The following is a 25,145-nucleotide window of genomic DNA, read 5'->3' as shown; positions in this document are numbered from 1 at the left end:
GGGGGAGGCAGGGAGGGAAAGGATTTTCAATGAGTAACTCTTCCGCGGTGGGGGGTCTAGGCCACTGGACAGGGCCTAGAGCTGTGAAGGGAGGACGGTTTGAGACACAGAACTAAGTCCTTAGAAGTGATAAATCAGTTCACTTTTCTGCTATTTTTAAGTATTCATCTGAGCCGCTTTTCTAGAAAAGAACCTCTCATCGCCCCAACTGGACTTTCAAAGGAGAGAGGCTGTGGCTGGAAGTGGTTTGACTGTCTTCGCTGTTGCTAGAAAGAACAAAGTCGTTATTTTGAAAGGAAGTAACGCAGACGTAGTACGTGGCATCAAACGCTAACTTCGTCGGTCCCCGCGGATGGCTGCACACACAGATGGCCGGGGGCTGACACCGCGGGGATATTTAGCGCAGGGGGTGATGCGCGTTAACGTCGAGCTACAAGTTGGGTCCTCGGGGTGCTCAGGGGACACGAACCCGAGGGCCTGGGCTCTCAGGCAGCCAGGGCTGGGGACAGTAACCCTTACTCATCTTACCCATTTTACTGTGAGTAGATCATCTGGAGGCCAGATCAATATGTAAATTTCCAGCCCAAGGACTCACTGTATCTCCCAGTTATTAAAAATCAATGCTGGTCTCCAGCACGGTGCTGGCGGCTCAGCCCCTACCAAGAGGTAAGCCAGAGCATCAACACACAACCCCATCCTGTTTTCTTGCAAACCTGCTGCGTTTTGACTTTGTAAGGGTGTCCTTTCTGCACGCGGCCTCTACGGTCCCTTTATCACTGCCCCGGGGCTGGGTCAGCCCTCGACAGTGAATGCAGACAGCCCTCTCCTCACTTCCTGTTCCTGCCCCTTGTTCTCTCTCCCCAGATACTACGAAAGGCTCAGGGACCACCGGATGGGATCAGGGTCAACACTCACTGGATTTTGTGAACCTGAGAGCAGAAGTCAAATATATCCACAGCACTCTCCAAGGCATGAGTGACCTCATCAGGAGCCTTTTCCCCAGGGAAACCAAAGACACAGAGGAAGGAGCAGCCCTGTGAGGGAGAGAGTCAGCAAACACAGCATGGTGACCTTTAAAGGGGACCGGCCAGAAGGCCCAGGGGGAGGGGCAGCAACTTTCCCTGTCGGGTCCCATTTCTCATGATTTCTCTCCTGCCTGTTTTCTGTTTGGTAAATGTCATCTAACTTCAGTGCATCGCCGGCAGCAAGGGTTCCAGCCCGAGGAGAGCTCGCTTCTCTCCAGAGAGAATGCGCTGGGCTACGGGCGCCCCACTGCCTCTCCCTTGCCTCCAAGATCTTCTGCTACAGGGTGTGAAGCGTCCGTGTGAGAAGCAGCACAGAGCAGGGGAGGAGGAACCAGAAAGTCTGTGTTCTCAGGCCCCTTCACGAGGGTGGAAACGTGGGCAACTACACTCTGCGAACTTCAGTTTCTCCGTCTGCAAAGGGACGGAACACAGCGCTGCCGAGGTTCCTTCAGCTACTAGGAGGGGTGCGTGTGTGCGCGTGCGTGCGTGTGTGCGCGTGCGTGTGCGTGCGCGTGTGCGTGTGCGCACATTTATGTCTTTGTAAACGACTTTTTAGTATATGTAGACTTTTGTAACCTTGATGCTCTGTGTGTAAACTTAGTATCACATTATATACACATACAATATAAACTTGATACAGTTACACTTGGTGAGCATAATGTTCTTTTCAGATATTGTTATTATGCTGAGGGAGAAAGGCTTCAACGGAGAGTGCTTCTCCTTGGCATGACCTTAGCTGTTCCGAGCAGAGATTAAGCTTGGAAGCGCGGCGTTCTTAGTATCAATCACTTAAACGTTACCTCAGTCAGACGCTGTTGTCTATGAGGGAAGAGGATAATAACTGGAGGACAATGGGCTACAAATTCCCATCTACGTTCTAGCCTCATGAAATGCAAGAGAGAACGCCTTGATCTCTTCAGCCTCTTCACAAAGAGTCTAAGTGTCAGACCCTAGCTGGCGCCGGGCTCTGTCTTGGCGGGAGAAAGGAAGCCCTGCTTCAGGGCTGCGTGAGGACTCAAGGGTAACCCTTTCTCCAGGAAGCCCCATAAATGAAGGAGGGAGTGCGGGGTGGTCATCGAGTGCTCCGCTCACGCGATGCAGACACACACGCACACTCATACTCACATGCACGCGTGCACACACACACACGGAAACCCCGGAGATGGGGAATCAATGCTCACTAGGCTGCTGTGGTAATTCGTCAATCACCCTGTTCTTCTCCGACCTCATTAGGAGCGGATTACAAACACCCAGAAGCAAACAAAACAAAACACCCAGAAGCTAGAGGTGCCACCCCCCATCCCCTTTGGCCTCCCTCCACACCCCCACCCCGTGAAGCTGGACGGGGACCTGAGCCATGGACAGGGCAGGTTCAGATCATGAGAAACAGGCTTGGGGTGTGAGGCTCCCGACACCTGCCCTAAACGTCGGGCGGACGCGGCGCCGCAGGTGCACCCGCGGGAGGGCCGGCCCCGTGCAGCGCCGAAGGGCAGAGGGAATCCGCCCGTGCCCGCCGGCAGACCTTGTCTCGCCCATCTCGGCGCCTCTGCACCCGCCTCTGAGAGGAGCCCCGCGGGTGAGCCGGGTCGGTATGAAAGCGCCACGAACAGGCCCCGCACACAGGGAGCGGGGCCGCCGCACAGGCTGTGTCCGGGCCATGACAGAGACGGTGCTTTGGGGTTAAAAGCATCTCCTCCCTGCCCCCCGCCGAGGCGCACCGGTGCGCGCCCACCTCAAGTTCCCGGCCCTCCACCCACCTTGTCGAACATGAACACTTTGTTGATTTGGCCTCGGAAGACCCTCAGGACGGAGCTGATGTGCACGCAGGCGTCCTGGATGGCCGAGCCGATGACCTCGGCCTTGTCTTGGTCCTTAAACACCAGGTTCACAAACACAATGGTCACCGGGCGCAGCTCAGACAAATAGCCTCGGAGCTGCTTGTCATCGATCTGGGGAGCAGAGAGCGGCTGTCCTCAGCGTGCGTCCTTGGCCCGGGCTCTTCGTCCCAAACCCGCCTCCAGGACGTCGCACCAGGGAACCCCACAGAGCTGCACTTCTCGGAATCACGAGGCGCGACACGGCAGAGCCGGTCCACAGCGCAGCCGCTGGACACGGAGCGCACCGTCCCGGTGTCTCCAGGGTGGCGGCCACACCGGCTCGTGCGCACCACGCCCTTGTCCCCTGCAGCTCCACGGCGCCAGGAGGAACGTGGCAGTCACAGGAAGCGGTGCCGCTTCTGTTGGCCTCTCACAGTTTAGCGATAAGCACAGCGTGTTATGTAATCCAGCCTCAAACGTTCACAGCCTGGGACTGTCCAGAACACTCTCCCGTCCTATCCCACTTTATCTCCGGGTGAAATAAAATCAGATTATCCCCACTTCACTGATTAGATAACTGAGACGTGAAGCAACACTACAAGCCTCCCAGGGTCACAGGGAACCCAATCTCCAGGCTCCTCTGCCAACGCTCCATTTACAAGCCGCACCTGCGCCCCTGGCCGTCTGTCTCATTCCACCCCCTGCTGCTCTCCACGCTCAGCCACAACAGGCCCGGGAAAGGAGAGAAGCGCATTCCCAAATCGTGCCTGCGTATCATCTTCTTGAATTTTGTTAAATTAAGCGCATAGCAAACCAGTGGGGGGAAATCATTGCATTTTCTCTCCGAATAGCTATAGCACAAAACTTCAGAGTCGCCATTGACAAAAGAGGGAATTGTGCGTAGGGAACCCTGCAGTCATGCCTCCTCACTGGCGGGGACAGTCCTGGTTTTAGGTAATTTTATACTTTTCATAAAAGATGATTTAATAGGGGTGCCTGGGTGGCTCAGTGGGTTGGGCCTCTGCCTTAGGATCAGGTCGTGATCTCAGGGTCCTGGGATCCAGCCCCGCATCGGGCTCTCTGCTCAGTGGCGAGCCTGCTTCCTCCTCTCCCTACCTACCACTCATGCCCTCTCTCTCTCTCTCAAATAAATGAATAAAATATTTTTTAAAAAAGATGATTTCATAGTGTCCAACAAATCAATGTGATAACTTTTCTTCAATAAATCACTAAATAAGAAATTAATATTAAATAAAGATTTAAAGATGAAATCTAGCAAAGAAATGAGTTCAAAATGATTCCATTGAACTGTGTGCACCTCTGAGGAGCTCTGTGCTCTAGGTGCAGCCTTGGGCCTGTGGGGAGAGGTTGTCTTTGCCTGCTTTCAGCCCCCCCAGCTGTATCTTTTCAGCCAGTGTTCGTCATTCCTCCCAACAGCCTTCCTGCTGACTCATGGAGTCTATCTTTTACCCTGTTCCTGGAAGCCTTGCTCTCGGCTGGTTGCACCTAAGAAAGCATAGTGTGTCCTTTCTCCTGGACTCAGGGAGGAAGGGTTTTCTGGAGCTTCAGAAATCTCAGCAGCCCCACAGTGGCAGGTAGGGGAGGCTTTTAAATTGGGCTGAAGGCAGAGGGTGAGTTTGGCTATCACTTCCCACTGGGAAGGCAGCTGTCCACCGTGCAGGCTTGCCGAAGAGTTCCTCCACGACACAACTACATTTTGATGGAATTAAGGGTTAAAACGTGCATGTATCAGGAAGGGGTACAGCCTGTGCAAAAAAATGTAGGATTCCGACAGAACAAGGTTCAAATCCTAGCTATGTCTCTTATTTTAATAATCTGGGAAAAGCTCCTGGTATCCTTCTGGGTCTTAGTTTTCTCACATATAAAATGGGGATAAAGCTCTCCAGCAAGGACTGTGAAGGATCAGTACGTGAGAGCAGAAGGCCCGGCCTATGCTGAGTGCTGAGGGTCGCATGAATCAATACGTCTAAGGAACCCTAAGCGATCTAGGCGAATAAAAAGGGGAAATTTTAGGGGATGGAGGGAGTTCTGGGCGTTGCAGTTCTCTGTATTGTTAACTGCCAAAGCTCAAGATAAGGCGAGCCAGTGACTTAGAGAACAGTGTAGCAATGCTAATTCATTTGAGTTCCTTCCACTCCGGGCTTAGACAAAGGGTGACCACACATTCTGGTTGCTGGGAAAAAGTTCTCATTTGCCCAGCTGTCTAAAATGCACAGTCCTGGTTTATGCCTGTAATCAGAGTGTAAATATGAATAATGCCTCCTTTAACTCTTAAAAATATCCTGATTCGAAGAACAAATTTTGCAATCTCCTACGCATGCAGAACGTCCGCCCCATCTTCTTTTAGTTCAGTGAAACATTTTACTGGCTACTGGTTTTCTCGACTTTCCTGATGTCCAAGATCCCTGATAATAAAAGCCAACGAATCAAATGTGCAGATACCTGCTTCGATATGCTTTCCATCACATACTTTTGCAGGGACATCTCCAGCTCAGGGTCGGACTCCAGCATGCACGCAAGCCTCAGGAGGTCTACGAGAGCAGGAGGAGGGGTGGGATCAGAAAAGCGAGCGTGGTTCTGCAGAGCTAGAGAAAGGTGTCTCCCTGTCCCCGTTCCCTTGGGTGGTGGTCTTCACAGTCCAGTCAGGGGCTCTGGGACACCTCGTGGCCAAAGAGAACCAAAGGAAGTCCAATGAGAGATTCTCTGAAGTTGCGGGTTTCCCAGAATTCTCTCACATGGAGCTCCAAACCCTGTTACACCTGTCTTCATGCTTTGGAATGTGGGGAGAATTTTACTTCCAGACTTGAGCTAAAGCAATGGCCACAAGGGATGCGGATGGACAGATGAGGAGTGGACAGTGAGAAAGACAGACGGAAGGGGCTGACAGAGGAGAAAGAGAAAGATTCAGGAGACTTCTGGTCTCTGGGCTTCTCACTCCCGGTTCGATAGCAACTCGTTGTGTGAATCTGGACAAGTGACCTCACTGCCCTGGGGGCCCCCATTTCCTCATCTGGAAAAACGGAGGTTGACGGTTTCAGACTCAAGAATAGACTAATAGGCGGTGGTAGGAATGAGCGCGAAGAAGTAAAAAAATAAGGAAGAAAAAGTGGCTAAAAGTTTTCAGCACGTAATAGAATAACAACAATGCAAAAAAAGAGATGAAAAATAAGAATGAAGTCTGAAAAGGATATAAATTTAGAAGCAAATTCCACTTAACCCATTTATTGACTATATCCCAAGCCTACTGTATTCAAAATACCATGCTAGGCACTACGTGGGAATAAAAACGTAATGAGGAAGCTTGGGCAGTTTCCTGGAGCCACTTCCTCACCGGGCTTCCGGACATTATTTACGCGGAAACGCCACACAGAGACAGAAAAGCTCAAATGGGCGAAGAGATCGTAAAGAAGAAGAAGTGGTCAGTGTGAGGTGGCCCAATCGGGGACGGGTTCCCAGGAGAGCTAGAGAATTTTACTGCATCTTGAATGACTTCTGGCATCTTTCTAGAAGGACTCAGGAGGGCAAGCCTAGCAGAGGGATGGTATCAGTGAAAGTCAAGAATGAGCACAGTGCTTTAAAGGACGGGTGAAGATTCTAGCCTGGCTGGAATCCCCGCGGAGTACTGGAGATTAAGAAATGATGATGGGGACGTCAGCTGGGTAAGAGCCTTACTCTTGGTTTCTGCTCAGGTCGTAATCTCATGGGTTGTGAGATGGAGCCCTGTGTAGGGCTCTGTGCTCAGCAGGGAGTGGGCTTCAAGATTCTCTCCCTCTGCCCCTCCTCCCACCTCTCTCTCAAATAAATAAATACATCTTGATTTTTTATTTTTAATTTTAATTTTTTTAAAGATTTTATTTATTTATTTGACAGACAGAGATCACAAGTAGGCAGAGAGGCAGGCAGAGAGAGAGAGGAGGAAGCAGGCTCCCTGCTGAGCAGAGAGCCCGATGCGGGACTCGATCCCAGGACCCTGAGATCATGACCTAAGCCGAAGGCAGAGGCTTTAACCCACTGAGCCACCCAGGCGCCCCTAAATAAATCTTTAAAAAACAGGAAGAAGAAATGATATGGAACGGACTGTGGAGAGAGGCAAGGGAGCGGGGTTGTTATAAAGGTCTAGGTTAGGGGCACCTGGGTGGCTTTTGGGTTCTTGGCCTTTCTTGGTCAATTCTACAACAGTTTCCTGCCTAACCTCCTGCCCCATTATATACTACGGCTTAGTAAAGTATCATCTACTCTCTGTAATGTTCAAAGTGTCTAAGACCCATACGCAGACGGGACGGAAGAAGGATAATTCAGAGATGCTCCCGAAGTTCCAGTGTGGAGGAAGAAACGACCATGGGAGAAAGACAAGTAGCTCAGAGCTTAGACAGGGTCGAAATCAACTCTTAGGCCCAAGCCTGTGGTGCTACGTCAGCAAACCAAAACTTCGGGAACTGTCACGTCCCTGGAAATGCCCCACTTGACCGGAAATGCAGGATATCTAGCCAGGCAATCCCCAAATGCCAAGCCAGCCTCCAGCTTCTCAGCCCAAACAAGGTTGACCGTGTGGCCTAAGCAGCTGGGTATTTTCTATTTGTTGCTTCCTTGTTCTTTATTGCCCGTCTTATAAGAGCTGCCTTCTGCCCCATTTTGCAGGTCTCCTAAAGAAGGATTTGAGTTTGTTTTGCATCACCTAGATTGTCTTTAACCATTTTTTAACAACATGCTAATGTTGGAGTACCTGTTTGGCATTCAGTAGAGATGACCCATGGGCAGTTTCTTTGAGTCTAGGAATCGATAAAAGCCTGGGCTGGATTCTGGCAGTTAGGGCTGGATCTTACGGAAGGCAAAGCAACTGGCAAGACCACGAAGAGCGCCTCCTTAATTTCGCACCTGAGGCTTCTCCTTTCCTCACCCTAGGCCCAGTCTGCCGGGAGTCCTAGGAACGAGGAGCATGGATGCATAGAACGGATCTCCAAGAGGTCAGTAGGAAAGACTAGAGGGTCAAGGACAGAGCCCTAGAATAACCAACACTTAAGGAATGGGAAGGAGATAAAGCATGGGCAGTGGAAACAGGTGGCTTAAGGTGTAAAAGCAAAACTGAGAAAGAATATTCATGAACCCAAGGAGAGGAGAAGCCCGTGTCCATAAGAAGAGAGTAGTCTGAGGCCAACCAGCTCAGATGAGGCCTGAAGAGAGGTTACCTGCTTTGGAAAGTTGATGGTCATGGGTGGCCTTGACCTCAACAGTCTAAGTAGATGGGAGAAATGGCTAGAAGCTAGATGTCAGGGGCTCTAGACGCTAGAGTAGCTGAACACATGCCCTCTGGGGCACATGCAATTTTCTTGCAAGTTTCCCGGGTGAATAAATAAATGAGAAGATAGAAGGAGGCACAGACGTACAGATTACTCTTCTGAGAACTTTGGTGGTGAAAATTAGGAGGGGAAAGTAGGGTTCACAGAGGTTTTATTTTTCCTTTCATCATGGGGCAAACCTGCACATGTTTAGAAGATGAGGGGGAAGAGTCATTGCCAGAGCAGAGGAGGAGGGCCTGAGGAGGGTACTGGGAATCAGTGTCCTGAGGAGTGGGAAGGAGGTCCCTCTTGTGTGCTGCTGAGGACCAGGAGCCGTACCGAGAGCCAGTTTTGATGGAGCCCCGGGCGTTGGTAAGACCAGGTATGATGGAGCCCCGGGTGTTGGTAAGACCAGGTATGATGGAGCCCCGGGCGTTGGTAAGACCAGGTATGATGGAGCCCCGGGTGTTGGTAAGACCAGGTATGATGGAGCCCCGGGCGTTGGTAAGACCAGGTATGATGGAGCCCCGGGTGTTGGTATTACTACTGCCACTGGTAAAGGCAAAGGCTCTTGTTCATGGAGTCTACTTACTTTTGTGGTCACCAGAAGGGTAATAATTCATGAAAGTCATACACTTTGTGAAAAATTCATCAAAATTAAAAGTAGAAGGTGGTTTTAAGAAATTAACCTAAATAAAGAAAAAAGAAGAAGATTTTGGTTATCCCGAGGGTTGTCTGGTCCTTTGAATAGAACTTCTCAGCAGAGAGGGGAGGGAGTGTGCTTCTGAATGTCCAGGACAGGGTTAACAGAGACTGGCATACTTAGACAACAACGATCTTTCATTTGGATGTGATTACATTAACAATTTTCTGATTATTTCATGAGATCTCAAATTCAGTGTGTACACACAGGCCACACCAGGGGCTCACCTGCACACTTTTCCACTCTTACAACTTTCCTCTTTCTTTCCTTCGTAACATTTTAATGTAAACAAAACCCGGTTAAACCATCTATCATTTCTTTCTCATAAGGATAAAGGGACAAAGGGGGCCGATGCCCAAAAAAGTAGTCGGAGCATCCCCAGCAGTAAGAGTCACACCATGGGAACCCCATGCTGTGGAACCTTGAGAATGACACAACCTCGGCTCTGTGGTGTTCTTGCCTCCCACCCCAGGTGAGTAACCTTAGTCCAGTAATGAGAAAGGATCCGGCAAACCAAATGGAGGGACATTCATCAAGATGGTCAAGGCTCTTCCTAAGTATCGAGGTCAAATAAGACAAGGAAAAACTGAAGAATGGCCACCGATTGCAGGAGACTAAAAACAACGCCAAAATGTAGTGCGCGATCGGGGATAGAGTGCTGGAACGTTCCACGGAGAGCCTCCTGTGGGAGACTAGTGAGGCCCACGGGAGGCCTTTCATCAGCGAGCGGTCGTGCTGCTGTTGGTTTTCTGGCCTCGACCACCGCACTCTGGTGATGGAAGATGTCACCATCGGGGAAGCTGAGGGAAGGACGTACGGAAACTCTGTACTAATGCTGAACTTTTCTGTGAGTCTGAAAGTAAGGAAAATTGGGACAATTTCTGAAGGTGTAAGGAATAACTGGAGAGGTCAGGGAGCGGCGTTGTCCGCCAACCAGGTCCTGCGGCCGGCGCCGGCGGAGGGGGGGCCCGGGGTGCACACTGAGGCCCGAGCGGGAGAGCCTCCCGCCTCCACCCGGCTTCCCGGCCCTCCACCTCCTCTCTGTCGGCCTCGCGCTCCGCCCGGTTCGGCCGCGGCACAGCCCCGCTCCCCGCCGCACACGCCGAGTCCCCTTCCCCGACCGCCACACCCCACGGGCCGGCCTGCGGGTGTCCGGCTTCAGCTCCGGCACCGTGTCGGGGTGGGGCCGTGGGAAAAGTCTCTTCCCGCACCGAGTGGCCGCCCCCGCGGCCCCTCCTGTCCTCACCCACAGCGATCCCTTCCCGACGGCCAGGGGCAGCCCTCAAATGACAACCCTCTGCTCCTGGGGACTGAGCAAGAGACCAGTCCTCTTCCTTCCCCAGGGCCCCAGCTCCGCCCAAGGCCTCCGCGCCCCAAGTCCACCTGCTCAGGTAGCAGAGAAGCCCAGTCTCTGCCTCCTGAACGCCCGGCCTTGGCTCCTGGACCAAAGCCTGTAAGTCCCACCCGGGCCATCCCGTCCGAGTCTCCCGCCCAGGAGCCTTGCAGGACCCGCCTTCCCAGTGGCTTCCTGACGGGGGGGCCCTGGCGCAGACCGACGGAACTTTCCGGAAGCGGCCGCATCGCACCTACCTTAACAGCCCTCTGATCCGGGATCCTCTCAATTTCGATCATGCTCCGGTCGCAGAGCTGCCAGCAGTTCGGTGACAGAATGACGTCGTTCATCTGCGCCATGTTCTGGGCAAGGCGCACGTCATCCACCGCCTGCCCAATCACCAGAAAATAGTTGCGTGTTTCGTCTCCGAAGACCAGCATGGTGATGTGGCCGGCGGCCAGGGCTGGCGAGGGGGCAAGCACAAGAAGTTTCTGGGTCAGTGCCCGGCACAGTCCCAGTCTTCGTGGGACGGCGCTACCTCAGAGCAAAGCAGTCTCTGGGACTTGGCAGAGGTGTCAGGAGGCGCGTCTGCCGGCCCAGACCTTCCGGAACTCTCCTTCCTCCCGAGCTAGAAACTCGGCTCCTGGTTTTCACCTTCCCGGGACGTCTCCCGCTCCAGATGGCCCTTCCAGTCCCCCACGTTATTGTATCCCTTTTCAATTTGTTTGTACTGAAGAGCAACGGAGAACAACTTAGTAATTCCTTTTGGAGAGGGTCTGCGTTTTCTCAGGGGCTGACGCTTTGACTAAAAAGAAACCCTTCGGGTCGAATTTGAGGCACCGGCCAGAGGGGAAAGGCCGGGGGGAAGGAGCAGGTATTCTGACGGTCCGGGCGCCGCCCCGACAACGTGCCTCTGATTGTTCGCCCCTGAGAGCCGAAGGTTTGGGGACCGGAGCCACGGGAGACGGAATGGGGCAGAGTGCGAGACGCTCTGCGTGAGGGCCGAGGTGAGCCACGGGAGCAGGAGGAACGCGGGAGAGTTGGCGGGTGCTCAGCGCGGGCCCGGTGCCACCTCGGCGCTCACAGCCACGTGCTTGCAAGAGCCTGCGAGGGGGCAGTGAGCCCAGGTTCCTCGGGGCTCGCCCAGATCTTAACCGTTAGGGGCGGGAGCCGCAGCTCCTGGTTAGCCTCAGCCCAGGGTCCAAGACGTGACGGGTGGGCTGAGCCACTACGTTCCACCGCGTTCTGGCTTTCCCCTCAGGGACAGATGCCTCGGGCGTGGGGACCCGCTCCCAGAGGGCGGGGGCGTCTCTCTGTTCTCGGGGCTCACCGATCTTGACGCGGACGTCCAGGCCTTCCTCAGACTCCTGCGTCTCAAACAGTCCGTGGATCTCCAGGCTGCACTTCACCACCACCGTGATGATGTTTTCCAGCTGCCTCCGCTCCACCTTCCACAAGGCCAGCAGCGCGTCACCTTGAAGGGACAGACGCACCCGAAGGCTTCTGAGCTGCCCTGGGGATCTGTTGTCTGACGTGCACGGACACTCACTCCTCAAACACGCCTCCCGCCAGCCTCCGCCTTCCCCGAGGCGCCTCCTCCGGGGGGCAGGGGCACCCGCACTCCTTCCTCCCCCCACCTCACGAGCACCCATACCTGCAAATTTCAAGATGTCCCCTCCAAAAATCAGCACTTCTGAGAAAAGAAGAAAATAAGGTAAATTAAACTCCAAGTTCTTAATCGTCACCCATGGACTAGAAATTCAGTCAAGAGATCACTTCGGAGAGGAAGCTCCTCCTGGGGAAGCGTCCCGCACGTCACTCACACCCGCGGAGCGTGACAGAACAGCGCACCGCACTGGCCAGCGCGCTCTGTTCCCGGGAACCGGAGGAGACGGGAGCGAAGGAGTGACCGCGACCTGCGCCGTGGTCCGGGATGCTCGGACGGGTCGCTACAGGTCATCGGCCGGGGCGTGAGAGGCATGTGAGTGCACGAGGGGCAGATTCCACAGAAGAATCAGGAAACTGGGAAACCGCGACGACGGTCAACGCGCGTTTTATTACCAACTTCCCTGTCGTTAGGGCTTTACGGCTGAAGTGGGCACTTTTTGCTCTAATTTATGCCTCCGTACACATGTGAGCCCTGCTGCGCTGAGTGGGACACAAACAGGAATTAGATACAGTGTCTGCTTTTAAGCAGCATGAACTTGTGTCTGGCCTGTGACGTTAGCCCATTAGCCCGAAGAAAGACTAGACCTGAGTTTACCTTGACGGAGTAAATATTTCTCTGCACGAATAGTTCAAATTAACATTTCAAACCAGAGGGTCGGCAGAGGGTGGACAGTCAGTTGTGCTTCTGAGTTCGTCATTGGAAGACAGAGCACTAATGAGTTAGTAAAACTCACTTGTCCACTCACACAGCATTCTCGTCACGACGACATCTCGGTCGTGGTGACGCTGGCTGTTTCGAGTCACTGAATATAACGCAAGTTCTTTAAAGGGAACCTCAGAGTCAGTCCTTCAACGGGCGCAAACCCTCTCTCCTTAAAGGGTCTGCATCGGCGAGGTGTGACGCTCTCCTTCGCGCACGCGGCATGGTATTTCAAGGAAGACCGGTTTCTTACACATTTCACGAGGAAAACCAAGATCGCGTTCTATCAGGCGACAAGCAAAAAGTTCGGGAAGGCGGCCAAGGAGACAGACTCAGGGCGGGAGCCCAGGGGCACTCACTCTCCACTATGGCGCTGATGTAGTGGTTGAGGATCTCCACCAGCTGCTCGGCCCCTCGGTCCATGTACATGGCCGTGCTGAACTTCTCAGTCATGGCGGTGAAGCCTGTAACGAACGTCCGCCTCATTTCCTCGGCCGCTTGGAGGAACCAAACACAGCCAGGAAAAGAGGAAGCCCTGGAGAGCACTGAGCCCCAGCTTCGGAGGACGGGCACGGTTTCTTCTCCATGGTCGTTGGCTGGTCCAGGTCAACCATGGAGCCTCCCATGGACGCTTATTACTTTAGGGGTCAGGGAAGGAGGCCCACTACCTCTGCCCTCCAAGTTTCCCACCCTGTACGGGGTTGACTGCCGTTCCTTTAACTGGTATAGAACTTTCACTCCATGGTGATGAAGACACACAACACGGAAACCTGTCTGAAGAGGTGACAAGTTTACTGCTGAGATGTGCACAACACCTGTGGAGGTCAAGTGTGCCTGGGATGTGCCTGGGGCTTGGGAGCTGGACTCGGTGAGACTGGGCAGGGGCACGGAGCCCGAAGTTCCAGGCCTGGGGCTGGGGTATCTTGAAGGTTTGCCCATGACTGGACATGCTGGGGAAGGGAAGACGGAAGGGCCAGCACACAGGCTATCCCTCCTCCCTCCTGTCCTCTCCACAGGAGTACCTCCTGCGAGAGCGTGGAAACTCGAAGAAGGCACCCCACTGCAGGCGAGCCCTGTGTGTTCACCCACATCAAAGATTCCCTCTGTGCTTGCCTGAAATATCGACAAACATCAGGACTCCATCAAAATAATCCACGGAGGGTCGCTCTGGAGAGAAGTCTCCGTAGACGATGAGGTCCGGCAAGTGAGCTGCTATCCGGACGATGGCTCGGTCCTGTGATTCTTCTCTTCTGGTGCTCATGTTCAGGGCAAACGTTCAGGAATTTTTGGTCACAGCAAACCGTCCTCAAATAGACCTACTACAAAGAAAAGCTGAGAATGGAGGGGCAATAACGACTCCGTCTCCGCTCCTCGGGCTTCTGTCCTCATGGTTCACCCCCTCGCTCCCTCCCTCCCAGTCTTCATCCCCTCTTTCTCACTTTTGAAAATTACAACAGAAAAGTGCAGATGTGGGTTTACGTGGGTGAATATTTATATAAAGGTGAGAAGTAAGGCAACATATCACATACGAGCAAGTAAGTGTATATTAAGGTATAATCTTAAATTACAGAGGGAATGAATTCAAAGGGATGAGTGTGCGTAAGGCTTTAAACTGAAAGTTAAAAGGCAAATGTTGAAATTTTAATTTACTGCCCAGTTAGTTCTAAGAAAAACCATAATTTCCTAAGGCCTTTTTTAAGCTGTTGGGGTCAATTAAATGTTCATGCCTGAATGGTGTAAAAATCATGCTCTATCCCATGAACAGAAATGGCATACCTAACATTTTCAGAGCAATCCAAGTTCCTGGAAGAAGTGATACAGATCTTCTTTTTTAAAGATTTTATTTATTTATTTATTTGACAGAGATCACAAGTAGGTAGAGAGGCAGGCAGAGAGAGAGGGGGAAGCAGGCTCCCCGCTGAGCAGAGAGCCCGATGCGGGGCTCGATCCCAGGACCCCGGGATCATGACCTGAGCCGAAGGCAGAGGCTTAACCCACTGAGCCACCCAGGCACCTCAGTGATAGAGATCTTAAGAGCGTTAAAAGGAAAAAAAAAAAAAAGGAACTGTTCCTGATTGTGAGGAAGGAACTGGTTGGTAATTTCAACCAGACACAAGTCATACTGGGGTATGTGAGAGCATTGGAAGGAAAAAGTGAGATAGATAACATGTATCATAGACTTAAGAAAAACATTTAAGAAAAAAAAAGGGGGGAAACATTAGTATATTTAGCAAAGTCTAAAATGTAGAGAAACCTCTAAATTGAGTACTAAATATTAAGTATTGAATAACCTTTGAAAGGAAAAGCTCTGGAAAACTCAAATATTAAGAAGTGAATAAAAGATAGAGAAATGTGTACCTAAGGTTTAAAAAAAGGGGGGCAGCATTTAAAAATTCAATAAAAACCGCAGCATGTCTAGGAACAGCTAATAGAGAACACGTAGATCAAATAAGTAATTGCAGGTCACGTGAACTTGGGGGGGCGCAGAAGATTGAACCCCCAGAATGAGCTGGGACTCAGGGAAAATGCAGAAGTTAAGAGAACTTAGAGGGAGTTTTAGGCTTTATTAAAAGCAAGGAAATTATCACAAGAGGAATAAGGAGAATATTTCTGCCGTATTCACTGTGGAGAACTGAAAAGCACAACAGAGATTGCTTCTCTGAGAAAGAAATGAACTCCAAGCCAAGAAGGTAGTAGCAAAGCACCCAGTCACTTCAAGTAAACCCGAGTAGCCAGCCCCGGGGACACAGACACGAAGGACGGACCGAAGCAATCTTGAGAGCAAGAGAGGACAACTGGAGATGGTCACTTTCTTTTCTGCATTTGGAGAGATGAGGCTACGGATCACACAGACCGGTAAATATACTGTATCCGTCAGCGGAAGCTGGGTTTGCTCCATTAACAAATACTCCAAAATGGCAGTGGCTTGAAATAACAAAGGCCTATTTCCTGTTCATTTCTCCCTTGTCTGTTGTAAGTCGTCTGAGGCTTTGCTCTGTTACTGCCTTCACTCTGGGATCCAGGCTGGGACCTTCCAGCCAGCAAGACGAGGATTTGCTGGAACAGACTCATTCTTAACGTGTCCTCTCAGAAGCGACATATTTCTCTTCCACTCAGGACACTGGCCAAAGAAAATTATGTGAGCATGATTTCCCGCAAGCGCGAAAGTGCAGCGCTGCGGTGTGCAGTGGGAGACAGAGTGGGAATGTTTGTAGTAACTCAGATGTGTGCTGGTAGGCGGGCACTTAGATCAGCAAGAGTTGGTGCAAAGGAGCCAGACTCTCAGCTACGAGCAAAGTGATCTCCTTTTTTGAAGAGTTATTAAACTTTTACATCAAGAGAATACTGTAGATAAAGCATATCTCGACTTTAACAAGGCATTTAGCCAATTTCTCACATCCTTGTGGGTAAGATACGAAAGTTTAGGTGATAAAAACATAGTTATCTGTTAACGTAGTCAACAACCCTACCTAAAGGCTATTGATTTATGTTCTGTAGTCCACTCAGAAGGAAGCTCCCACGGGCAGGCCAGAGGCCTTAAAGATACAACTGGAGAGAAAGCCAATGTCCGAATACAGAATCAGGATCTTAAAAAGATTTTATTTATCGGACAGAGAGATTGAGAGAGAGAGAGCGAGAGCGAGCACGCACAAGCAAGGGGAGTGGCAGGTGGAAGGAGGGGAGAAGCGGGCTCCCCGCTCAGCAGGGATCTTGATGTGGGACTTGATCCCAGGACTCTGGGATCATGACCTGAGCCGAGGGCAGACGTTTAACCAACTGAGACACCCAGGCGCCCCAAGATCTTAAAATGTCTTAATTGACTGAAATAATAATAAAATTTCAGAAGAACAAAGGCAAAGTTCTATACGTAGAATTTTAATGAAATCAAGTGCATTGGCTAAACGAGATTTACTGCAAATTGCATGCTGTCTTTTATTTGTTTTTAGATTTTTAAATTTATTTATTTGACAGAGAGATCACAAGTAGGCAGAGAGGCAGGCAGAGAGAGAGAGGAGGAAGCAGGCTCCCAGCTGAGCAGAGAGCCCGATGCAGGACTTGATCCCAGAACCCTGGGATCATGACCTGAGCCGAAGGCAGAGGCTTTAACCCACTGAGCCACCCAGGTGCCCCCCATGCTATCTTTTCAAAAACACTCTTATTAAAGCATATCATAGGAAAATGAATAATTCATATGTATACAGTTTTATGAATTATTATAAAGTAAACAATCCATGTAATTGCTACTGATATCAAGAGAGAGAACGCTACCAGCACTCCGGAAGCTCCTCTCATGTCATGGCCCGGGCACACCCCCACCCTTCTTCCTGAAGGTGACCCCTTCTCCTTTTCTTTTCTTTTTTCTTTTTCTTTTTAAGATTTTTATTTATTTATTTGACAGAGAGAGACACCAAGAGGGAACACAAGCAGGGGGAGTGGGAGAGGGAGAAGCAGGCTTCCCGCTGAGCCACAAACCCAATGCAGGGGCTTGATGCCGGCACCCTGGGATCATGACCTGAGCTGAAGGCAGACTGAGGTCACTGAGCCCCTCAGGCGCCCTGCCCTTCTCCTTATTTCTAACACCATAGGTAACCTTTATCAGTTTCTAGAGTTTACATAAATGGAATCATACCATATGTACTCTTTCTTTTTCTCAAATGTTGGTGATACTCGGCGCCTGGGTGGCTCAGTGGGTTAAAGCCTCTGCCTTCGGCTCAGGTCATGATCCCAGGGTTCTGGGATCGAGCCCCACATCGGGCTCTCTGCTCTGCAGGGAGCCTGCTTCCTCCTCTCTCTCTGCCTGCCTCTCTACCTAGTTGTGATTTCTCTCTGTCAAATAAATAAAATTAAAAAAAAATGTTGGTGATACTCATCTGTGTTGTATGTATATCAAGAACCTTCCTTTTCGGTGCTGTCTAGTACTCCACCAGCTGATTATACCACGAGTACTTATCCACTGTACTGCTGACCTTTTGGCTGTTTCCAGTCTTAGGCTACTAGAAACAAGGCTGTTAAAACCATTGTGGTACACGTGTGCACTTTGCCTGGATGTCTGCTTAGGAGTTGGTGGGTCACAGGACACACATATATTGAACTGGAGCGGATCCTGCCAGTCTTCCGGACTGCTCGTACCAGTGTGCGCCCTACAAGCAAGACATCAGACTTCAGGCGCTCTGTGTCCTGGCCAGCACTCGCTAATGTCAGTCTTTCCGTTCCCACCACTTCTGCAGGTGAGTGCTGTGTGTCTTTGTGTCTCCCTGTGGTACTCATGACATTAAGTGCCTTCTCATGTGCTTATTGGCCCTTTGGCTCCTATGCAACATGTTCAGGGGCATGAGTCGTGTTCAGATCTGCTCCGGGGCACTGGTTTTAGTTCCGCCCCCTTTGTTTAAAGGTCAATAATGAGTGACAGGCTGGAAATGTTGTCCGGAGATGATGACATTCGGGTGAAATGTCAGTTATCTTCAAGTATTTGGAAATGTTGTGAAGAAACAGAGACAAGGGTCCCTGTGCAAAGTCTAACGCAGGCCCGCACTTTGCACACACTAATCCCTCTGCTTTCTCCCTCCGGTTAGGACTGAGTGTGGCCACGTGAGAATGAAGTTCACAAGAGGTTGAGGAGTGAAGTCTGGAGACGTTTCCTCGGCAGGGGGGTGCATCTGTCGAGCCCGGGTGCTCCTGACTGCACGGCTGCCGCAGGCACGATGCTCCGCAGAGGCCGGCACAGGTGCGTGAAGCGGCTGTGGAACCGAGGGAGGCTTGAAGAGAAGCGAGCGGGGCTGGTGCTCTGTCCCCTCTGGGCTGCTCGCGGCTGCTCAACCGTTTTCTCTTTGGCTACCCAAAGACCACCGGTGTGGGTCCCGGTGTGGGACCACCCGAGTGAACACAAGATACAGGACATCCCGCTAAGTCTAAATCTTAAATGCACGATGCATGATTTGTAACTATGAATATAAATATGTTCCAATACGCCACCTCCTTCAGCAACCCTGCCCCGCCTCTGCGTTCCGGCCCCCGCGCCCTCCGCAAGTGCAGGCCCCTTGCTTTGGTTTGGACACCGTGTAGAAAGCGGGTTCGATTTGTTTTTTGTTGCTCCAAAAGGAGGAACTAGGATCAATGCTGGCAACCACTGGATGGCAAACTTAACAATGTAAACCCCCAGCGGGCAGTGTAGGGAGCACTAGCTTCCCTCGGGAAGGACAAAGCTGTCTTGCCTGCAAGGTCGTACTGATTCTTACATTTAATGGAAAGATGATAGCTAAGATTCCATTGTTTTAAATAAGGTATCTAAGAACTTAGGCAGTTTTTTAAAAAGATTTTATTTATTTGACAGAGATCACAAGCAGGCAGAGAGGCAGGCAGAGAGAGGGGGAAGCAGGCTCCCCGCTGAACAGGGAGCCCGACGCGGGGCTCGATCCCAGGGCCCCGGGACCATGACCCGAGCTGAAGGCAGAGGCTTAACCCACTGAGCCACCCAGGCGCCCCAGTTGGTTTTTTTTAAGTTTAGGACTACTAGTCAAGGAAAGCAGATGCATTTGGCCACTAAGATGACACATGTTTTGAGGGACTAGAGTAATAAAATGATTTGCCGGGGCGCCTGGGTAGCCCAGTTGCTGGGCATCTGCCTTCGGCTCCAGTCATGATGCCAGGGTCCTGGGATCAAGCCCCACATCAGACTCCCTGCTCGGTGGGAAGCCTGTTCTTCCTCTCCCACTCCCCGACTGTGTGTTCTTTCTCTCGCTGTCTCTCTCTGTCAAATAAACAAAATCTTAAAAAAAAAAAGAAAGCAAATGATTTGTCCATGAGCTAAAGAGGTACATCTAAAATGAAGACCTGAGTTTGTCTTAGGAACACTCATAAAATGGCAATAGAAACTTTCTATTTTAGAAGAGTACATGAATATTTACTTGTGACACATACGTTTCAATTTATTAAGACCTCTTTATGCGCATTTTACATAGGCTGCCTCAAAACAGCACTGTGACGCAGGCCCCACCCCCATTTCATAGACAGAGAAACTGAGGTTCAAAGCGAATATTCTGCCTTAGGCCACTCAGCTGGAAGCCCAGGTTGGTGGGATCTGAACATCCATGCTCTTCCTGCCAAACCTTGCTACAACCCACTTGTATGTCTTATGACACCTTGAGGTACTTATGTCCTAGAGAAAGTATGCGTCGAACTCCCGAGCACTCCCAGCGCATGGGGATAGACGGTCATCCATCATTTGGCCAACTCAGTCCCAGTCAAGAAGACAGCGTGCCCGAAAGCCCTGAGGACTGAGGCTATCGGGAAGACTGAAAGAGCCAACAGGCAGATGAGACCCCAAAGGCAGACCAAGAAAGAGTTTCCTGAAAGAAGGAAGGAGTGTGTGGTTTCATTCTACTTAAAACTCAGCAGTACCCAAAAATGAAAATGAAATTAAAGATCAGTTAGATCAATTATGGTTTCTCTAAGTATCTCTTCGAGAAACTTCTAATGGATTTCAGCTTTCATCCTGTCGTTACCACCATGTAAAATCAGGTTTTACAAGAGCCCCAAGAGGAGATACTCTGAACTTAAAGGCGTAATGTCATGTCAGGGAAGCCTGCAGACCACTCGAGCCAAGGCAACTTTTCCTCTGAGTTATAAGGACATTTAGTATCTGTAAATGGATGTGCCTTATTTTCTACTTAAATATCCTTACTTACTCATTGATCTGCTGTCTTCCTGTGAGTTGTAAACTCCTGTTTTAGGGACCATATTCTACATGGCCTTGTTTCCTCCGGAGCACCTTCCCACCACCCGCCTCACACGGTCCGCACTTGCTATTGGAGGACCAATAAGAAGGAGGCTATCACGGAGAAGTTGGGGACAGAGGAAACGAAGACAGCAAGCCCGAAAAATAGAGCATCCAAGATACGTAAGATGAGGCAACATTTAAGATTTCAAGTTTCTAGCCTCACTTCAAAGACTGACACACAGAGATTTACATCTGTCCATCCATCTAGGGCTCCGAGCCAAGGACCCCACTGTCCTCTAACTCCGGCAGCCCGTCGGCTTCTCCCCAGACGGCCGACCTCATCTTTACCTTTGCAGCCGCTCTGCCTGCTCAGACTCCACATACCTCCTCTTTCCTCGAGGCAGAGGGAAAGCCAGAGCCTAGGTCAGGTACTGGATCTTTCCGGAGTGCAGAAAACAGAGAGAGACCTGGGTGACATTGTTCTGAAGACAGATGTGCCCTGTCTGTGTATGGCCATAAAATGACAGTTTTGTCCAAAAGCCGTTTTCCAGGCCACACCCTCCTCAGCAGCTCATTGTTTCACGCGCACCGACCTGCTTCTGATTGGCTGGCACTGCCCTCCCCTCCCCCACCGGTCCTAGGGCCTATCTCCTACATGGACTGGTTGGTTCAGGTTCTCCATCTGGACATGGGGGGCAAGGGTCGGGGAGATGGACACGACCCCAAAGTAGTTTTCATAACTCTCTGACCTCGTAGAGGGTGGCTAAAATTAGGCAATAGTTAGTAGGATATCATAAAGCCACGTATCTCCTGAATAAGCAAACACCCAATTTTGATCAATAATGATTACGGCTTTTACCAGGACTATGAAATTTATCAACTCTGCATTCAGAACTTTAGGGATTTTTGTGAGGTAAATTTTTGTTTGAAGAATTACATTCCCTGGCCAAAATGAACAAGACAGGAAACAACGTGTGTTGGAGAGGATGTGGAGAAAGGGGAACCCTCTTACACTGTTGGTGGGAATGCAAGTTGGTGCAGCCACTTTGGAGAACAGTGTGGAGATTCCTCAAGAAATTAAGAATAGAGCTTCCCTATGACCCTGCAATTGCACTGCTGGGTATTTACCCCAAAGATACAGATGTAGTGAAAAGAAGGGCCATCTGTACCCCAATGTTTATTGCAGCAATGGCCACGGTCGCCAAACTGTGGAAAGAACCAAGATGCCCTTCAACGGATGAATGGATAAGGAAGATGTGGTCCATATACACAATGGAGTATTATGCCTCCATCAGAAAGGATGAATACCCAACTTTTGTAGCAACATGGACGGGACTGGAAGAGATTATGCTGAACGAAATAAGTCAAACAGAGAGAGTCAATCATATGGTTTCACTTACTTGTGGAGCATAAGGATTAACAGGCAGGACATGGGGAGATGGAAAGGAGAAGGGAGTTGGGGGAAATCGGAGGGGGAGACGAACCATGAGAGACTGTGGACTCTGAGAAACCATCTGAGGGTTTTGGAGGGGAAGTGGGTGAGGGGTTGGGTGAGCCTGGTGGTGAGTATCAAGGAAGGCACGGATTGCATGGAGCACTGGGTGTGGTGCATAAACAATGAACTCTGGAACACTGAAAAGAAATTTAAAAAATAAAAATTAAAAAAAAAGAATTACATGCCTTTCTGACTGGTCAGGTGCATTTCTAGTCAAGTTCACGCCGGAGGGAACTTGCAATCCGAGGTGGTACTGGGTTTGGGTTTCTATCCCGTTTTGCTTTGACTGTGCAGCTGTCCTTATGATGTCACAACTACGACAAACATTTAAGTGGCACTTGGGTAAAACTTGAATTTAAGAGAGTTGAACTGAAAAAGCAAGTAGTCATTCTCAAGCAAAGTCCAGCCCTACAATTAAATTTACTGTGTGTTTCAAAATGTTACAAAACACAGTTGTCTTGAGGGAGGAAAAGATTCATTTCATTATATTTTGTCAAGAAAATTTTCTGATGCTAGTTGTGGAAACCCATCTTAATATAATTAGAATCATACCTCATATACTTAGGGAGAAAGCCCGTTTTAATACCAGTGCTTTCTATTTGCTTCATTATATAAACAAGCTCCAATAGAAACTGTTTTGCTTTATGGAGAGGAACCTGGGCTTTGAGGTCAATCCTTGTTAAGATTCAACCTTTCACCATCCTATGACAACTCAAAAAAAAAAAAAAAAGACAACCCGTTTACTCTAGAGAAATGCACTGATGCACTTTGGATCAGTGTTTCTTTGAAATGAATGCCAAACGACAAAAAAGATCAGGTTAAAGAGTTTTTTTTTTTAGAGTTGATCTCTTATTGAACATTCTCCAGCCTGCCTTTGGACCCTCACCCCAAGCAGCTTGTTTTCTGCTTTAACCTGTGGAAGCCTCAAGAGTTCCAACAGTTACTACTCCAGAATGCTTGCAAACAGGTTAACACAGTATACCCTTTTAGCAGGTATACTTTGGTTATTGGGTCTACCTTCAATTAATAAGCTTATTAACATTTCCTGAGACTTCCTACATTTATTTAATTTTACAGCAGTCATCAACCAGGTCTTCAGTTAAAACATTCTTTCTTTCTTTCTTTTTTTTTTTAAAGGTTTTACTTATTTATTTGACAGACAGAGATCACAAGAGGCAGAGAGGCTACAGAGAAAGAGAGGGAAGCAGGCTTCCTGCTGAGCAGAGAGCCCGATGCGGGGCTCGATCCCAGGACCCTGGGATCATGACCTGAGCCGAAGGCAGAGGCTTAACCCACTGAGCCACCCAGGTGCCCCAAAACATTATTTCAATTAATCTTTACAACAATCCTATTAAGTACTCTCATATCCCCATTTTACTCTTGAAAATACTAAAGCCCAGAGACAAAGGTTAATAAGGTTTCAGAGGTAATATGGAGCAGAGTTGAGCTGAAACCCAGGCCCATTAGACCTGACACCCAGTACTTAATGAAAGTTTCCAGAAGGATGGGTTAGAAATTTTGACATAGAAATCAACTCAACTAATCAAGTGATTTGTACCATTGCGAAAGGTACTTTTACAGACTTTAGTACATACATTTGGTAGTAAGGACTTCAGGTATATAAATTCTTTTTCAGTTTTTGAGAGTAGTTGTGAGACTGGTCAGTGGACTGTATGTTTCAAGTGGTAAGAATTTTTGATTGGATACTTACTAGAGTCATTTAATTTTTAAGATTCGGTAATGGGATGGATGAGAGTTCCGGGGCATAAAGAAAGCATGGGCTGGGGTCTGTCCATGGCACTTCTGAGAATCAAAAGGAAGAGAACTGAGATTGCATCTAAATGGCAACTAAATGCTACAATAGGGGCGCCTGGGGGACTCAGTGGGTTAAAGCCTCTGCCTTCGGCTCAGGTCATGATCTCAGGGTCCTGGGATCGAGTCCTGCATTAGGCTCTCTGCTCAGCAGGGAGCCTGCTTACCCCCCTTCTGCCTGCTTCTCTGCCTACTTATCTGTCAAATGGATGAATAAAATCTTTAAAAAAAAAATAAATGCTACAATTAATTTGACTGACAAGTGAGGCTTTGGAGAACCCATATAGGAAACAGCAGTTTTTAATGAAAAGGAAGGGAAACATTAGTTCAACATATACATTTTAATAAACTTTTAAAAAATACTTTTTTTCTAAGCACAAGCATCCTCTGCCTTTTTTTTTTTTTAAAGATTTTTATTTATTTATTTGACAGAGAGATACAGAGAGAGCACAAGGGCAGCAGGCAGAGGGAGAGGGAGAAGCAGGCACTTGGATAAGCTGGGGGCCGGATGTGGGGCTCCATCTCAGGACCCCGGGGATCATGACCTGAGCCGAAGGCTTAAGTCGCTTAACTGACTGAGTCACCCAGGTGCCCCAATAAACTTTTTTGTGTCTATGTCTTATTTCATAATAGATATTTTCTCAAGGCGTAACCCTAGGAAACACACGTGTGCTCCCAATGCCGGACTAACCTGCCAGCATGGTTTCTGCAGGAAAGCGGTAATAATTGGGCTCTTCACTTTGCCTGCATCCAACTCTCTAAACCTTCCTCCTCACAGACAGAGAGAAGGGGTAAGTGACAAAGTGCAGGGTTTTCACTAATTGCCAAATTTGGATCACATACATTATTTTTTAATTTTTTAAAGATTTTTATTTATTTGACAGAGATCACAAGAGGCAGAGAGGCAGGCAGAGAGAGAGGGGAAAGCCGGCTCCCCGCCGAGCAGAGAGCCCGATGCGGGACTCGATCCCAGGACCCTGGGATCACGACCCGAGCTGAAGGCAGAGGCTCTAACCCACTGAGCCACCCAGGCGCCCCGATCACATACATTACTTTAAAAGGTCTTTTGTCATTGCTTCCTAAAACTTAGAAATAACTTGCTTTGCTGATTCCTCTGACTACAGCTCTACACAGGACCAGCTCTCCCAGGATTTTTAGAAGGAAACTCGGTACTCCGAACAGGAGCTCAAATCAAAAAGTCTGCCGATTATTTCTAGCACAGAGTAATCTATGCCCAGTCTCTGTTCATAACAGGGACAAGGGTCACAGTGTTCTCAGAGAGCTGACTTATGTCCAGGGTACTCTAGCAGACACTTTAATCTGCCCAAAATCATAGATCACAAAACACAGAGCTGGGATTCAAATTTAGGACTCGGAAGCCTTTTCTGCCACAGTGTATCCATTACGGAATATAAGTCAACAACACGGAGATCCTTGGGCCATTCTACTACCCACTTCTCACTCTCTTTAGCTCGATTTCCTCTGACTTCTAGCGACTTCACCGTTCCTCTCTATGCAACGGATGATTTAACCTTTTAACCGTCTCTGGGAGATGAGAACAAAAGGAAGCCAAGGGTC

General features: G+C 49.6%; 1 protein-coding gene across 1 annotated transcript in view; it reads right to left on the bottom strand.

Moving 5' to 3' along the window:
• Window positions 1-20,660, bottom strand: part of ADCY10 (adenylate cyclase 10) — a 68,564-nt gene extending 47,904 nt beyond the window's left edge. The window contains exons 1-10 of the mRNA XM_045982851.1: window positions 20,645-20,660; window positions 13,657-13,862; window positions 12,903-13,007; window positions 11,830-11,868; window positions 11,506-11,649; window positions 10,433-10,638; window positions 8,732-8,828; window positions 5,306-5,394; window positions 2,783-2,974; window positions 916-1,034 (exon numbers count right to left, since the gene is read on the bottom strand). Of these exons, the coding sequence (XP_045838807.1) occupies window positions 916-1,034; window positions 2,783-2,974; window positions 5,306-5,394; window positions 8,732-8,828; window positions 10,433-10,638; window positions 11,506-11,649; window positions 11,830-11,868; window positions 12,903-13,007; window positions 13,657-13,804 (1,139 nt within the window). The 5' untranslated portion in view covers window positions 13,805-13,862; window positions 20,645-20,660. The remainder of the gene's footprint in view (window positions 1-915; window positions 1,035-2,782; window positions 2,975-5,305; window positions 5,395-8,731; window positions 8,829-10,432; window positions 10,639-11,505; window positions 11,650-11,829; window positions 11,869-12,902; window positions 13,008-13,656; window positions 13,863-20,644) is intronic.
• Window positions 20,661-25,145: the final 4,485 nt, after the last annotated feature.

Source organism: Meles meles, chromosome 17 (assembly GCF_922984935.1).
Source record: "Meles meles chromosome 17, mMelMel3.1 paternal haplotype, whole genome shotgun sequence".
NCBI lineage: Eukaryota > Metazoa > Chordata > Mammalia > Carnivora > Mustelidae > Meles > Meles meles.
Note: the sequence above shows the minus strand (reverse complement) of the source record. Positions and strands in the feature narration are given on the sequence as shown.